We start from the raw sequence: 15538 nt of genomic DNA on the forward strand, positions 1-15538 counted from the left end.
ATTGAGAAACCCTGATTTAAGGGTTTTTACGTACTTTTAATTGTTGTATTTAAACTATTTCAGCCTCCCCGAGTCCCATGGGATTGAGCAGCATATAGATCTAATAAATGGATGGATGGATGGATGGATAGATAGATAGATAAAAAGAAAGAGAGAGAGAGAGAGAGAAAGAAAGAAAGAAAGATAGATAGATAGATAGATAGATAAAAAGAAAGAGAGAGAGAGAAAGAAAGAAAGAGAGATAGATAGACAGACAGACAGACAGACAGACAGATAAAAAGAAAGAAAGAGAGAGAGAGATATATATTTAATTCTCTGGCTGGGGAATTCTGGGAGTTGAAGTCCAGACATCTTCAAGTTACCAAGGTTTGGAAATACGTCTCTAAGGCCTTAAAATGAAGCCCAGATGGTGCAATTAAGTGTTTCCCTAATAGCTCTTTGCTCCCGCCAAGATGCAACAGAGCCGGCTTCTTAACCATGGATTAAAAGAAGTTTCTGCCACTCCCAATTATCCTACATCAGAAGAGATGCTGACTTGGGCCCCAGAACATGGGATACCTCCCCGCCCCCAACCCCAGACTCTAAAATTGGGAGCAGGGAGTTGGGTTAGGGGGGGGGGGGGACACAGAGCAATTCTTTTTCTATGCTCTCAAACAAGAATGCACTTTGATGTAGCCGAGAGCTGGAATTCATTAAAGAGAATGAAATTATGGAGGGAGGCGAGATTGAAAAGAACCCAACTGCACTAAGAAGGAGACGAGGTGAGACCGTAACAGAGGGCTGCCCAACTTTGGGCAAACCTTAAGACCTGCGGACTTCGATTCGGGCTTCAACTGCTGAGCTGCCGCGTCTCCTAGCACAGTGCTTCTCAAAGAGCCCTCCACTCTCCACTCATAACAGAATACCCTACGAAACTAGACTGACAATCCTGGGTGTTGAAAGCTTAGAACTACGTCGCCTTAAACACGATCGAAGCATAGACCATAAAATCATTTGCTGCAACGTCCTGCCTGTCAATGACTACTTCAGCTTCAACCACAACAACACACGGGCACACAACAGATTCAAACTTAATGTAAGCCGCTCCAGATAGATAGATAGATAGATAGATAGATAGATAGATAGATAGATAGATAGATAGGTGGGTGGGTGGGTGGGTGGGTGGGTGGGTGGGTGGGTGGGTGGGTGGGTGGGTGGGTGGGAAGGGTGGGTGGGTGGGTGGGTGGGAAGGGTGGGTGGGTGGGTGGGTGGGTGGGTGGGCGGGCGGGCGGGTGGCTGGGCGGGCGGGCGGGCGGGCGGCTGGGTAGCTGGGTAGCTGGGTAGATAGATAGATAGATAGATAGATAGATAGATAGATAGATAGATAGATGATAGATAGATAGATAGATAGATAGATAGATAGATAGATAGATAGATAGATAGATAGAAAGAATTCTCTGGCTGGGGAATTCTGGGAGTTGAAGTCCAGACATCTAGACAAAACTAGACTGACAATCCTGGGTCTTGAAAACTTAGAACTACGTCGCCTTAAGCACGATCGAAGCATAGACCATAAAATCATTTGCTGCAACGTCCTCCCTGTCAATGACTACTTCAGCTTCAACCACAACAACAGACGAGCACACAACAGATTCAAACTTAATGTAAACCGCTCCAAACTCGACTGCATAAAGTATGACTTTACTAATGGAGCGGTCAAAGCATGGAACTCACTACCTGACTCTGTAGTGTCATCCGCTAACCCCCAAAATTTTATCCTTAAGGCGATTCAATGTTGACTGGTTCTCTAGAACTATTCAAAATTTCCACTACCGGTTCTCTGAACTGCTCAAAATTTCCGCTACCGATTCTCCAGAACTACTCAAAATTTCCACTACCAGCTCTCTGAACTGCTAAAAAATTCCGCTACCAGTTCTCCAGCATGACTTTAAATTTCCAACTACCAGCTCTCTGAACTGCTCAAAATTCCCGCTACTGGTTCTCCAGAACTACTTGAAATTTCCGCTACCAGTTCTCCAGAACTGGTCAGAACCTGCTGAAACCCACTTCTGATGCTAAGCCTACTAATCGAAGCATATTCTTGGAGGCGAATCAGGTTATTACAGTGACAAGGAACAGAATGGGACAGGGACCAGCAATGCAATTATAGCCTCTTTCACAACACACTTTTATCAGTCCTGGAGAATGTTTCTTGTGGGGTGTTAGAGGATTCAGACTTTCTCCCTTTAGCATCTGGCGCTGCTAGAAATACACAAAGTCACTCTTGCAAATCTGAAGCTCTCGCATTCCTTTTTTCTTCTTGTGTAATTAAATTTTGGGGAGGATTCAAGCTGCCCCAAGTGAGGAGGAAGGCGTGGGGGGCAGATTTAGGCTAAATGTTGCCAGATGGAAGGTCAGACCCTCGCTAAGAGTAAGGCTTTATAGCAGCGCAATTATACAAGGATGGACGCAACTTTATAAGGGAATAGCTGAACAATCAAGAATGTTATCTCAGTTATCGTTAAGCCTGGCAACCTGAAGAAGAGGCTAAACAAGCATCTATTTAAGAGACTTTAACTGGCTGGTTGGAATTGGAATTCCAACCACCAAAATCTATGAAAGAAGTAATTCCAGGATCTACAAGGAGATAGGGTGCTGGAGAAGATTCCTGCGAGTCCATTGGACTGCAAGGCGATCCAACCGGTCAGTCCTTGAGGAGATCAACCCTGAGTGCTCTTTAGAAAGCCAGATCCTGAAGATGAAACTCAAAGACTTTGGCCACCTGATGAGAAGGAAGGACTCACTGGAGAAGAGCCTAATGCTGGGAATGATGGAGGGCAAAAGAAGAATGAGAAGACAGAGAATAAGGTGGCTGGATGGAGTCACTGAAACAGTAGGCATGAGATTAAATGGACTCTGAGGGATGGTAGAGGACAGGAAGATTGTCCATGGGGTTTGATGGGTCAGACACAACTTTACAACTAATGGAGGAGAAGGAGGAGGAGGAGAAGAAGGAGGAGGAGGAGAAGAAGGAGGAGAAGGAGGAGAAGAAGAAGAAGGAGAAGGAGGAGAAGGAGAACAAGGAGAACAAGGAGAACAAGGAGGAGAAGGAGGAGGAGGAGGAGAAGAAGAAGAAGAGAGAGAAAGAAAAAAGAGAAAGAGAGAGAAAGAAAAAAAGAAAGAAAGAAAAGATACTTGGTTGATTCCTAAGATCTGGCAGCACCAGTCAGTAATATTTGTGATCATTTTTAAATGTCCTGTTGACCGAATTTCATGTTTAATGAATACAAGGTATAACAATAACAACAACAATAATAATAATGATGAGGATGAGGATGAGGATGATGAAAACAATAATAAAAACAATAACAAAAACACTTGGGAAGTGTTCGACTTGTGATATTGTGACACGAAATCCAGCCTATAAATCTTGTTTGCTGTGCATTACTGTTTCTTGTGAATAAAATAATAATAAAAATAAGAAGAAATGTTGACAGGTTGACAAAGAAACCCCAAAAAGAGAATGTTTTTTCTAAACTTCGCATGTTTATAAAAAGTTATACATGCCGTGAAAGATATCTCCGCAGGCACGCGATGCATATAATCCTTGAAAAAAAAAGAAGCCTCTTCTGGCATCTTCAAAACCAACACGTCAGGTGTCGGAAAATTCTTGTTTTTGCAGCAAGAGATAATATCACTACCATTTTGAAAAGGGTGGTGTCGTTTGTTTATAGAACTGGCATTACATCAAATTACAATAGTCTGATCAGTTCATATATACACCACGCAACCAGCCCAAGCATGCTTAAGCTTCCTAGAAATATAAAGAGTAAAAATATAAAAGTCTGGATTAAAAAAAAGCAGAACATAAGCAATATAAGTGGGATACACAACGCCAGATGTTAACCTCCAAAATCTTGTTTAGAAAAGCCGTATCTGGATGGTCTTCTCGAAGATGACAGGAGAAAGGGACCGCTAGATCATGGGTGGTAGTTCAGTGCAGCAATAGTCCAGAAGTGGCCCATTCCGAATTTTATCCTTTCCAAATCTGAAACTTCCCAGATCATGTATCTTTTTCTTTTATGCACACTGAGAACATAGGCACCAAAGACAAATTCCTTGTGTGTCCAATCACACTTGGCCAATAAAAAATTCTACTCTACTCCACTCCACTCCACTCCTCTCCTCTCCACTCCTCTCCTCTCCTCTCCACTCCCTCTCCTCTCCTCTCCACTCCACTCCACTCCACTCCTCTCCACTCCACTCCACTCCTCTCCACTCCTCTCCACTCCACTCCACTCCACTCCTCTCCTCTCCACTCCACTCCACTCCACTCCACTCCTCTCCACTCCACTCCTCTCCACTCTCCACTCCACTCCACTCCTCTCCTCTCCTCTCCACTCCACTCCACTCCACTCCTCTCCTCTCCTCTCCACTCCACTCCACTCCTCTCCTCTCCACTCCTCTCCTCTCCTCTCCACTCCCTCTCCTCTCCTCTCCACTCCACTCCACTCCTCTCCTCTCCACTCCACTCCACTCCTCTCCACTCCTCTCCACTCCACTCCACTCCACTCCTCTCCTCTCCACTCCACTCTCCACTCCTCTCCACTCCCTCTCCTCTCCTCTCCACTCCACTCCACTCCACTCCTCTCCTCTCCTCTCCACTCCACTCCACTCCTCTCCTCTCCACTCCTCTCCTCTCCTCTCCACTCCCTCTCCTCTCCTCTCCACTCCACTCCACTCCTCTCCTCTCCACTCCACTCCACTCCTCTCCACTCCTCTCCACTCCACTCCACTCCACTCCTCTCCTCTCCACTCCACTCCACTCCTCTCCACTCCACTCCTCTCCACTCCACTCTCCACTCGGGGCGGATTGCACTTACCACTGCTACTGGTGCGCTGTGCACACAGCTTTAGGTCTCTGGCGTGCATGCACGAGGGTCCCAGTGTGTTTTTGCTTCTGCGCATGCACAGGAAGCAAAATCTCAAGAGGGGACATGCGTTTGAGATTTCAGCAATTTTCTTCTGCGTATGCACAAAAGCAAAAAATTGCCAAAATCGCAATTGACGTGCACGTACGCCAAAGACCCGAAGCTCCGCAAGCAACTCAACTTTTACTACTGGCGTCCTTTACCGCTCTGGTAGGAACCCGCTACTGCTCCAGATGATAGCAGTTTACAGATACTTGAGGGGTTGCCACGGTGAGGAGGGGGTCTCTTTATTCCCCAGGGCACCAGAGGGCCGGACAAGGAACAATGGTTGGAAGCTGACCAAGGAGAGATTCAACCTGGAAATAAGGAAGAACTTCCTGACGGTCAGAGCAATCAACCAATGGAACTGCCTGCCAGGGGAGGTGGTGAACTCCCCAACTCTGGACACCTTCAAGAGGAGATTGGACTTCCATTTGGCTTGGGTGCTGTAGGGTTTCCTGCTCAGGCAGGGGGTTGGACTCGATGACCTAACGGTCCCTTTCAACTCTATTAATAAATAAAATAAAATAAAACTACGATTACAACTCACGGAATCCCAACTTACTTGGCGGGGAATTATGGGAATTGTAATCAGAAGAGATTCCAGATAAGGGAAGGCTGCTCTGTTCTAGATATAGACCATCAAATGCTTGTCCAGAGAGGTTGCAGTTGTGAAAGCCATGGTGGTGCAGTGGTTAGAGTGCAGAACTGCAGGCTATGTCTGCTGACTGCCGGCTGATTGCAATTTGGCAGTTCGATTCTCATCAGCTCAAGGTTGACTCACCCCTTCCATCCTTCCTTCCTTTTCTCTTTCCTTCCTTCCTTTTCTCTTTCCTTCCTTCCTTCCTTTTCTCTTTCCTTCCTTCCTTCCTTCCATCCTTCCTTTTCTCTTTCCTTCCTTCCTTTTCTCTTTCCTTCCTTCCTTCCTCCCTCCCTCCCTTCCCTCCCTCTGCCCACTGCCAGCAGTTCGATTCTGACTGGCTCAAGATTGAGCCTTTCATCCCTTCAAGGTCAGTAAAATGAGGACCCAAAACGTTGAGGGCAAGAGGCTGACTCTATAAACGGAGAGGGCAATAAAGCAGTGTGAAGTGGTATATAAGTCTAAGTGCTATTGCTATGCTATTGTAAGAGAAATAATTGCATTGGAAGAGGAGTTATTTTCAAGGTCTAAACACAATCCCCTGTAAAATGTGCTTTTGAATGCAGAAGCAAATTAACAGGGAGAAAAACAGCTTTAAAAAAAGCTACATTGGGGTTAGGGTTCTATCTGCAAACCAGTAAAATGAAAACAAATATTCAATATTTATACACGAAGAGATATGTTTACACGGTCAGAAAATAAATTATTTTTTAATCTAACTGTCTCATACCATATAGCACAAGATATTCATTTCCAGGTTTCAAAACTTACAGCCCTGGAAGAGAGAACTACGTGAAACCAAAGAATTTGAAACCACCAATCCACTTCCTGATTCCCTTTAACACTATTTCTTGCCCGGAACAGACACGAGACAGCATTTTGGTCTGTGACTAGACATTTCCAGACTGAAAATAAAATCATGCTACACTTTAGAAACCCATTGTATTTATTACTGTCAGTTTTGGAAGGTGGGGGAAGTGCTTACTCTTAAATCCTGAATTTGTCTTGTTTTCCATATTGCCATTTTTAATTTGGGAAATTTTTAATTTGAACTACGGTGCTGGAGGAGACTACTGTGAGTCCCTTGGACTGCAAGGAGATCCAATCGGTCAGTCTTAGAGGAGACCCACCCTGACTGCTCTTTAGAAGACCACATCCTGAAGATAAAACTCAAAGACTTTGGCCAACTAATGGGAAGGAAGGACTCACTAGAGAAGAGCCTAATGTTGGGAACGATGGAGGGTGAAAGAATAGGACGATGGAGAACGAGGTGACTGGATGGAGTCACTGAAGACATCGGTGTGAGATTAAATGGACTCCAGAGGATGGTAGAGGACAGAAAGGCCTGGAGGATCATTGTCCATGGGGTCACAATAGATTGGACACGACTTCGCAACTAACAACAATAGATTTGAGAAGAGTTCTCTATCTCCATGATAATCACCCATCCTACCAAACCAAAGTCCTCCAGGCAGTGTTCCCTCTATTTTTTTGGGGGGGTGGGCAGAAAAGTATAGTGTCTGAGCGGCAGGCAGTCCCTTCGGGACTGGGCAGCACAGAAATAATAAATAAATAAATAAATAAACCCACCCTGTTTTGCCTCAGAGAATTTCAAAATAAAATCCTGTACTGTGTGTCTATAACAGTGAGCTCATAATAGGACAACTCTATCAATATCAAAATGCCACTTAAATAGTTGAGCTAGTTTCAAACTAGATTTTGATTTCCTTTCTCTCTTCCTTACTCCCATTCTTTTTCTTTCTCTTTTCCTTCCTCTCTTTTTTCTATCTGTTTCTCTCTCTTCCTCTCTTCCTCTCTCTCTCCTTCCCTCTCACTCTTACCCTCTCGGCTTCTGGGCAGGTTTGGAAAACTCTGAGTTGATGATGATTTTTAAGTGAGCGATTGCTCACTGCTCAGCTTAGAGGGAACTATGCCTCCAGGCAACCTAAGAGTTTATTGCTAAGTACAAATTTTAAATTTTCATCTTGCATTTCAAAGTGGCATTCTATAAGAAGCTGGACAAAAATACTAAGAGTCAAAAGAAGAATACAACAAAACATGTCAAACGCCAAAGGGAAGTTATTAATGAAATACCAATGTACATTTTTTAAAATGTGCCATCCATCCTGTTAGACGAAAAGATCTACCCATGGCCAAGAATTTGTTTACATAACTTCCTTTTTTGCCCATAACGCAGATATGACTACTCTAAATGGCAGTTGTTTACTTAATCTACCCTTTACCGTATGACAAGTTATATTGTTTGCTACTGGTTTTATAATCCTGCTATGGCTTATGTCCAAGATGAAAATCAACATCCTCTAGATCAAATCTCTATACACCCATTTTAGACCCAGCTATAACTAAGATAATATTGTTGGGGTATGTCTGTGGATAAGAAACAAAGGAAGGAAGGAAGGAAGGAAGGAAGGAAGGAAGGAAGGAAGGAAGGAAGGAAGGAAGGAAGGAAGAAATATTATAGATAAAATAGACAGACAGACAGACAGACAGACAGACAGACAGACAGATAGAATAGACAGACAGACAGACAGACAGACAGACAGATAGGATAGACCAGTGATGGCAAACCTTTTTCCCCCCTCGGGTGCCAAAAGAGCATGTGCGCATACTATCGTGCATGCGCGAGTGCCCACAACCATAATTCAATGCCTGGGGAGGGTGAAAACAGCTCCCCTCCTTGAGGCCCCCTGGAGGCCAGAAACGGCCTGTTTCCCAACTTCTGGTGGGCCCAGTAGGCTCGTGCTTCATCCTCCCCAGGCTCCAAATTGGGGGATGGTAAAAATGCCATCTCCCTGGAGGCTCTCTGGAAGCCAAAACTGCCCTCCCAGAGCCTCTGTGTGAGCCAAAAACCAGCTGACTGGCACACTCGTGCACACTGGAGCTGATCTAAGGCAATGGCTTGCGTGCCAGCAGATATGGCTCTGCGTGGCACCTATGGCACCCGTGCCATAGGTGCGTCATCACTGTCTTATACAGTGCGTGTGGCATTTGCTAGCTACTTCAAGAGGGACACAGAAGAAATGTGTTCCTTCAGCAGCTTCACCTGGGCGTCCTCCCGATCTATGAAGGGCCACTGCTTGAAACCTCTCAGGTTGAGGAAGGCCATCCTGATGGGAACCCAAAGGTATTTTTGCTCAAACCATCTAACAATTGAGTAGGGAAATCCTCGGGGATTTGTAGGAGGAAGGAAGTCTGCTCACTAACTTAGAATAAAGCACTAAAAATGCGCACAATAAGCTCCAACCGGGATTTCTGGTACGGAGAATTGTGAACCAGTTAAATCAGCTTCATAAACAAGCTGGAGAAGTCAAACCAACTGAAAACGCTGAGCCAACTCGGGTGCCCCAGGACAAGGGTGGGTGGGGAGCAGGAGACAATCGAAGGTGGGGAGAAGAGGATGAGCAGAAAGCTCAGGAATGAGAGGAATGTTGCTTGTTGAACTGCCCAAGTTCAGTTTGTCGGTTTTGGGACGGTGCCAAGATGCCATCAGGGCTCCCTGAGGTCATCTTGTTATCTACCACACAACGGAAGGTGGCACGAAGAGAAGACACCGAAATGGCAGGACTTCGGTTGGCCAGGCAGCTGTGGGCACATAGCCATAACACGCCTAGATTATCCACTACACACACACACAAACACACCACTCCAATGCACACAGAGGTCCCGCTGCATACCAAACATGCAAGCCATAGCACGCATGGAAAGAGCGCAACAGGATCTCGCCAAGGCTCACACAGCAGGTGCGAAGTAACAACATCTCAGCTCCAAAAATTTCAGCAGAAGAGAAAACTGAGTTAGGGAATTCACTAGGCTTCCCCTTCCCTGGTATTGCCTGGATTATCTGAGGCATCCAACCATGCTCTAGCAACCTTCCATTGAGGGTGTGTGGAAAGAGAATTTCTGAATCATCCTATTAAACGCCACACCCTGGATCGGGACCTGCCCGTAAGGGCATAGTCCGTTTTGCTCAAACCAGAAAAGTCCAGATCTTGCTTTCTTCTCCACCGTACGTGATTCTCCCAACCTTTTCTCCTATCCAATGCTCGATGCGCTATTTCACCAATGAGTAGCCTTCCAATTACATTCAGAACATACTGCTCAGGTCCCACAGAGTCGGCCTTCTCCAGGTCCCGTCAACTAGTCCAGCAGGTAGGCAAAGATGGCTCTTCTGTGACATGTGGACTTCAACTCCCAGAATTCCTGAGCTAGCATGATTGGCTCAGGAATCCTGGGAGTTGACGTCCACAAGTCATAGAAGAGACGACTTTGCCTACCCCTGGACTAGACAATGTCACCTGGCGGGGCCTAGGGGAAAAGCCTTCTCTGTGGGGGCGCCTGCCCTCTGGAACCAGCTGCCCCCAAGAGATTCATAATGCCCCCACCCTCCCCACCTTCCACCTGTGCCGACAGGCCTGGGGCCATTAGACGTTAGCGACTGGCTGATGAATCGAATGTATGTTTGACAGGCCAAAGCCCATCGAGTCCAGCATTCTGTGTCACACAGTGGCCCACCCATTGTCCATGGGGATCTTGAGCAGAAAGAGAAGGCAAGACCCTCCCTTTCCCTTGACCCCCAACAAATGGTACTCAAGGGAACCCTGCCTGCTTCAACCAACATAAAGGCAGCACTCGTGTAGGGGCCTCCTGTGGTGGCCCGAGCACTCGGCCAGTGAAAAGGGCTCCCGAGCTCTGTTTTCGGCTGCCACAGCCTCCTGCAATCCATTTTGCAGGCCGGTCCTTAGCTGTTTCCAGGGCAGCCTGCGGGCAAAATCCAACCACCGTGCGGGCCGCATCAAGCTTCCAGGGCCTCTGACACCCCTGCCATAGACCATTTCAGACAAATGCTTTTTTTAGACTTGTATGGGCTCAACGATGTACTGCAGCCCAGGAAAACACCGACAGCAGCCTCAGCCGATGAGACATCTCATGCTTTGTTAATTGGATGTTCTCCTGCTCTACCTCTCCTAAAAAGGAGATTAGATTCCTTTTCTTTTAGAAAGAGTGGAAATCTGGGCTTTCAAGTCCTTGCTCCAAAACAAATATCAATTGCTGCCACTGAGACTACTTTGAAGAAGGACATTGAGTTTTGGGTGTTGATTTGGCCCCATAAATGGAGAAGCCCTTGCCCAATAGCTTCCCAGAAGAATACACCCTTGTCCTAGCGAAAGAGGTTCTCACACATCCTTAAGAGAAGAGAAGTAAGTTGCATAAGCCAATGACGAGCTATTCCTGGTTGTTAAGCCTGACTATGTGGCTCAGTGGCTAAAGTGAACCAGCAACAGGACTGACAATGACTCAATTAGAAAATAAAATTTAAGGGAAAAAATTCCTAAGGCTGCGGACACTTCCTGTTAAGTAAATTGTGTACTCATATACATGCTGTTAAATAATCACAAGGAAGGAAGGAAGGAAGGAAGGAAGGAAGGAAGGAAAGGAAAGGAAAGGAAAGGAAAGGAAAGGAAAGGAAAGGAAAGGAAAGGACATTTGTGGTTTAGGATTGAAAAGAGTCCTTAGTGGGCTCAGGGGTTAAATTCAGCAGGTTCTGAATTTAACAGGTTCTGGAGGACTGGTAACAGAAATTTTGAGTAGTTCAGAGAATCGATAAATGGATGTGAATGACTTAATTTGGGGTGTTCAATTGTTATTTGTTTTAAATTGTTAAATGTTGTTTTAAAATATTGTGTGCCTCCCATATTCCGGAAGGAGTTGGGCGGCTTATCAATCAAAGAAATTAAGTTAAATTTAATGCCACCTATGGCTGGCCCCCAGAGTGGGGTGGGAATGGAGATTTTGCAGTATCCGTTCCTTGCCAAGCCACACAAACAGAACCGGTAGAAAAAATTTTGAATTTCACATCTGGCTCTGACAACAAGATGGCCGCCCCTGGCAGCTATTAATATCTGCTACTGCCAGGCCGAGCCAACCAATCCACGCTCTGTATTTTCGCGCCCAAGGAGAAGGGGTGGGCCACATATCTCAACTGTCCTCTGGACACAACAAACCCTAATGATGTTACCTAGTTTGGGCAATTAAACCAAGAAAGCAAGAAAATAAACAAGCCCAGACAGCACCAAGGGCCCCTCAATTAAACCACTGAATTCATCCAAATGGATTCTCTCGTTTAATTTCCCAATCTAGCCTCCACGTTTGAGATTCCTTAGCGTCTCTCATCCAAGAACTAATCAAGCCTGATCGCTCACTTTCCAAACCCAGAAAACCTCAATGAGGTTCTGAAACCTGCTGAGGCCTGCCTTCCGTGCACTGGATTTCAACCCCAGCAATAGGAACGCCAGGGGGGAATCACGAGCCAAGTTTGTTTTCCATTGGAAATGGCTAATCCACTATGACACTATAGCGTCATGTTGCACAAATGATACCTCTAAGGTTGAGTTGCTCCTAAAGTCACCTGTGGGAAAGGGAACCTGAGCACGTAGCTAGGAAGGTGATACAGTGGTACCTCTACCTACGAACGCCTCTACTTAGGAACTTTTCTAGATAAGAACCGGATGTTCAAGATTTTTTTTTGCCTCTTCTCAAGAATCATTTTCCACTTACAAACCTGAGCTTCCAAAATTGTAACCGGAAAAGGCAGGGAGAAGCCTCCGTGGGGCCTCTCTAGGAATCTCCTGGGAGGAAATAGGGCCGGAAAAGGCAGGGGGAAGCCTCCGTGGGGCCTCTCTAGGAATCTCCTGGGAGGAAATAGGGCCGGAAAAGGCAAGGAGAAGCCTCCGTGGGGCCTCTATAGGAATCTCCTGGAAGGAAACAGGGCCGGAAAAGGCAGGGAGAAGCCTCCGTGGGGCCTCTCTAGGAATCTCCTGGGAGGAAACAGGGCCGGAAAAGGCAGGGGGAAGCCTCCGTGGGGCCTCTCCAGGAATCTCCTGGGAGGAAATAGGACCGGAAAAGGCAAGGAGAAGCCTCCGTGGGGCCTCTCTAGGAATCTCCTGGGAGGAAATAGGGCCGGAAAAGGCAGGGGGAAGCCTCCGTGGGGCCTCTCTAGGAATCTCCTGGGAGGAAACAGGGCCGGAAAAGGCAGGGAGAAGCCTCCGCGGGGCCTCTCTAGGAATCTCCTGGGAGGAAACAGGGCCGGAAAAGGCAGGGGGAAGCCTCCGCGGGGCCTCTCTAGGAATCTCCTGGGAGGAAACAGGGCCGGAAAAGGCAGGGGGAAGCCTCCGCGGGGCCTCTCTAGGAATCTCCTGGGAGGAAACAGGGCTGGAAAAGGCAGGGGGAAGCCTCCGTGGGGCCTCTCTAGGAATCTCCTGGGAGGAAACAGGGCCGGAAAAGGCAGGGAGAAGTCTCCGTGGGGCCTCTCTAGGAATCTCCTAGAAGGAAACAGAGCCTCCACTCTCCCTGTGGTTTCCCCAATCGCACACATTATTTGCTTTTACTTTTGATTCCTATGTGAAAAATTCCTTCTTCTTACAAACTTTTCTACTTAAGAACCTGGTCACGGAACGAATTAATTCGTAAGTAGAGGTACCATTGTATAGTCTTTCACTTCTGATAACCTCACCTGTCCACTTGCAATTGCAGCTGCCCCAGGCTCTGTTTTATCTTGTTTTGTGCCTCCACATTCAGCATCTCAGAAGTATTCTCCCCATTGATGGAAATGATGACGTCTCCAGGTCGAAGGTCACCCAGGGCTGCTTTGCCATGCTCTATCACCTGTGGGTAGCACAAAGCAAAGAAATCCACAATTGAAATGTGTTTGTTGCAAAATACATTCCTATTTCAACACCTACCCTCAAAACGTTGTTATAGAACACTGCATACCAAGACAACTAGATACAAGAACAGTTTTTCCCCGAATGCCATCACTCTGCTAAACAAATAATTCCCTCAACACTGTCAAACTATTCACGAAAGCTACATTACTATTACTACTAGTTTTTCTCATAATTCCTAACACCCAGCTCCTCCCACTTAGGACTGTAACTTGTTGCTTGTATCCTTATGATTTATATTAATATTGATTGTTTCCTGATTGCTTATTTATAGCCTATGACAAATAAGTTGTACCTTATGACAAACATATCTTTTCTTTTATGTACACTGAGAGCATCTGCACCAAAGCCGCCCCGAGTCTACGCAGTGGGGCGGCATACAAATCTAATAAATAATAATAATAATAATAATTTTTAAAAGACAAATACCTTGTGTGTCCAATCACAGTTGGCCAATAAAGAATTCAATTCTATTCTATTTTCTTAACCGTATCAAAGGCAGAATGTAAGGACGATATTGTATTTCCCAATAGTCCAGTGGTTCCCAATCTTAGCGACTTTACGGCATGTGGATTTCAACTCCTGCTTGTTGGTTGAGGAATTCTGGGAATCGAAATCCACACATCTTAAAGCCACGAAAATTGACATTATTGTTATAACCAAGGGAAACAGAATATTCACTCTCTTTTATTTAATCAAACATGACCCTCTCCAGCATCCAAAACAAGGATATCTTTCCACTATCCAGACAAGGATCTATTCTATACTAAGTATTTCTCAGGATTAATTACTGTATTTCTCGGAGTATAAGACGCACCTTTTTCCTTCCTAAAAGAGGATGAAAGTTTCGATGCATCTTATACAGTGATCCCCCGATTATCGCGAGGGTTCCGTTCCAAGACCCCTCGCGATAATCGATAACTCGCGATGTAGCGGCACGGAAGTAAAAACACCATCTGCGCATGCGCGCCCCTTTTTCCATGGCCACACATGCGCAGATGGTGGAGTTTGCGTGTGGGCGGCGGGGAAGACCCTTCGGCCGCCCAACAGCTGATCTGCTCCACAGCGCGGCAGCAGCGAGGAGCCGAAGATGGGGTTTCCCCGTTGCCCAGGCTCGCTTGCCGCTTGCCGCTTGCCCGTTCGCCCACCCGCCCGGCTGCTCGCTTGCCGCTTGCCGCTTGCCCATTCGCCCGCCCGCCCGGCTGCTCGCTTGCCGCTCGAGAGCAAGAGGGGGAGAGATAGAGAAAGAGAGAGAAGGAAAGAAAGAGATGAGAGAGGGAGGAAGAGAGTGTGAGAGAGGAAGAAGCAAGATAGAGAAAGAGAGAGAGAAAGAAAGATGAGAAAGGAAGGGAGTGATGTCATCGGGTGGAAAAATCGCGATATAGCGATTCGCAATGATCGGGATCGCGAAACTCGGGGGATCACTGTACTTCAAATGTAGCTCTTTTTTTAAAGCTTTTTTCCCCCAGCCCTATCTAGATGCTAACGATCTTCCCAGCTTCCTATTCCCTCCAAGAAGTTTTTTTTTCCAATCCTAAATCTTTGCAGGCTTGTTTTCATTCCGATCTTCCTAATTTGCTGCATTTTAAAAAAAAATTCTACACCCTCCAAAGCAGTTTTTCCTGCCCTAAGTCTTTGCAGGCTTATTTTCAATCTACTCCCTCTGAAAAAGGCCTTTTCAGCCCTAACCAGGGGATAAAATAATGTGCTGAAGCTGAACAGACTAAGGATGCTAGCCAGATACCTGGTACGTAGAGTTTTTTCACCTATTTTCATCCCCCAAAACTAAGGTTTGTCTTATACTCCAGTGAGTCTTATGCTCCAAAAATATGGTAGTATTGTGTTTCCCCAAAAATAAGACCCTGTCTTATATATATATATTGAACCCTGAAATAAGCCCTTGGCCTTATTGCCATGCACTCAAAAGTCCGGTTGGGCTTAATATCAGGGGATGCCTTATTTTGGGCAAAACAGGTTGGTGTGGGCTAAATCATCTCCTTCAAGAGTCTTTTAAGGAGGACTCAATCATCCAAGCTCAATCATCCAAAACTCAACCATTGGAAAGCGCTCAAGCAGTAGTGGTATTAGGATGGAAGGATAGAAATAAATGGACAATCCAGAATTGGTACTGGTACATGGTGGACAACATCCACTTCGAAATTATGGAAATAAAATTAAATAACTTTGATGAAAATAAATTGGAGAAG

General features: G+C 45.9%; 1 protein-coding gene across 3 annotated transcripts in view; it reads right to left on the bottom strand.

Moving 5' to 3' along the window:
• PDLIM2 (PDZ and LIM domain 2) overlaps positions 1 to 15538 on the bottom strand; it is a 79162-nt gene that overhangs the window by 41639 nt on the left and 21985 nt on the right. For all 3 annotated transcript variants that reach the window (XM_070765388.1, XM_070765389.1, XM_070765391.1), the window contains exon 3: positions 13121 to 13272. In XM_070765388.1, the coding sequence (XP_070621489.1) occupies positions 13121 to 13272 (152 nt within the window). The remainder of the gene's footprint in view (positions 1 to 13120; positions 13273 to 15538) is intronic.

Source organism: Erythrolamprus reginae, chromosome 12 (genome assembly GCF_031021105.1).
Source record: "Erythrolamprus reginae isolate rEryReg1 chromosome 12, rEryReg1.hap1, whole genome shotgun sequence".
NCBI classification, from domain to species: domain Eukaryota; kingdom Metazoa; phylum Chordata; class Lepidosauria; order Squamata; family Dipsadidae; genus Erythrolamprus; species Erythrolamprus reginae.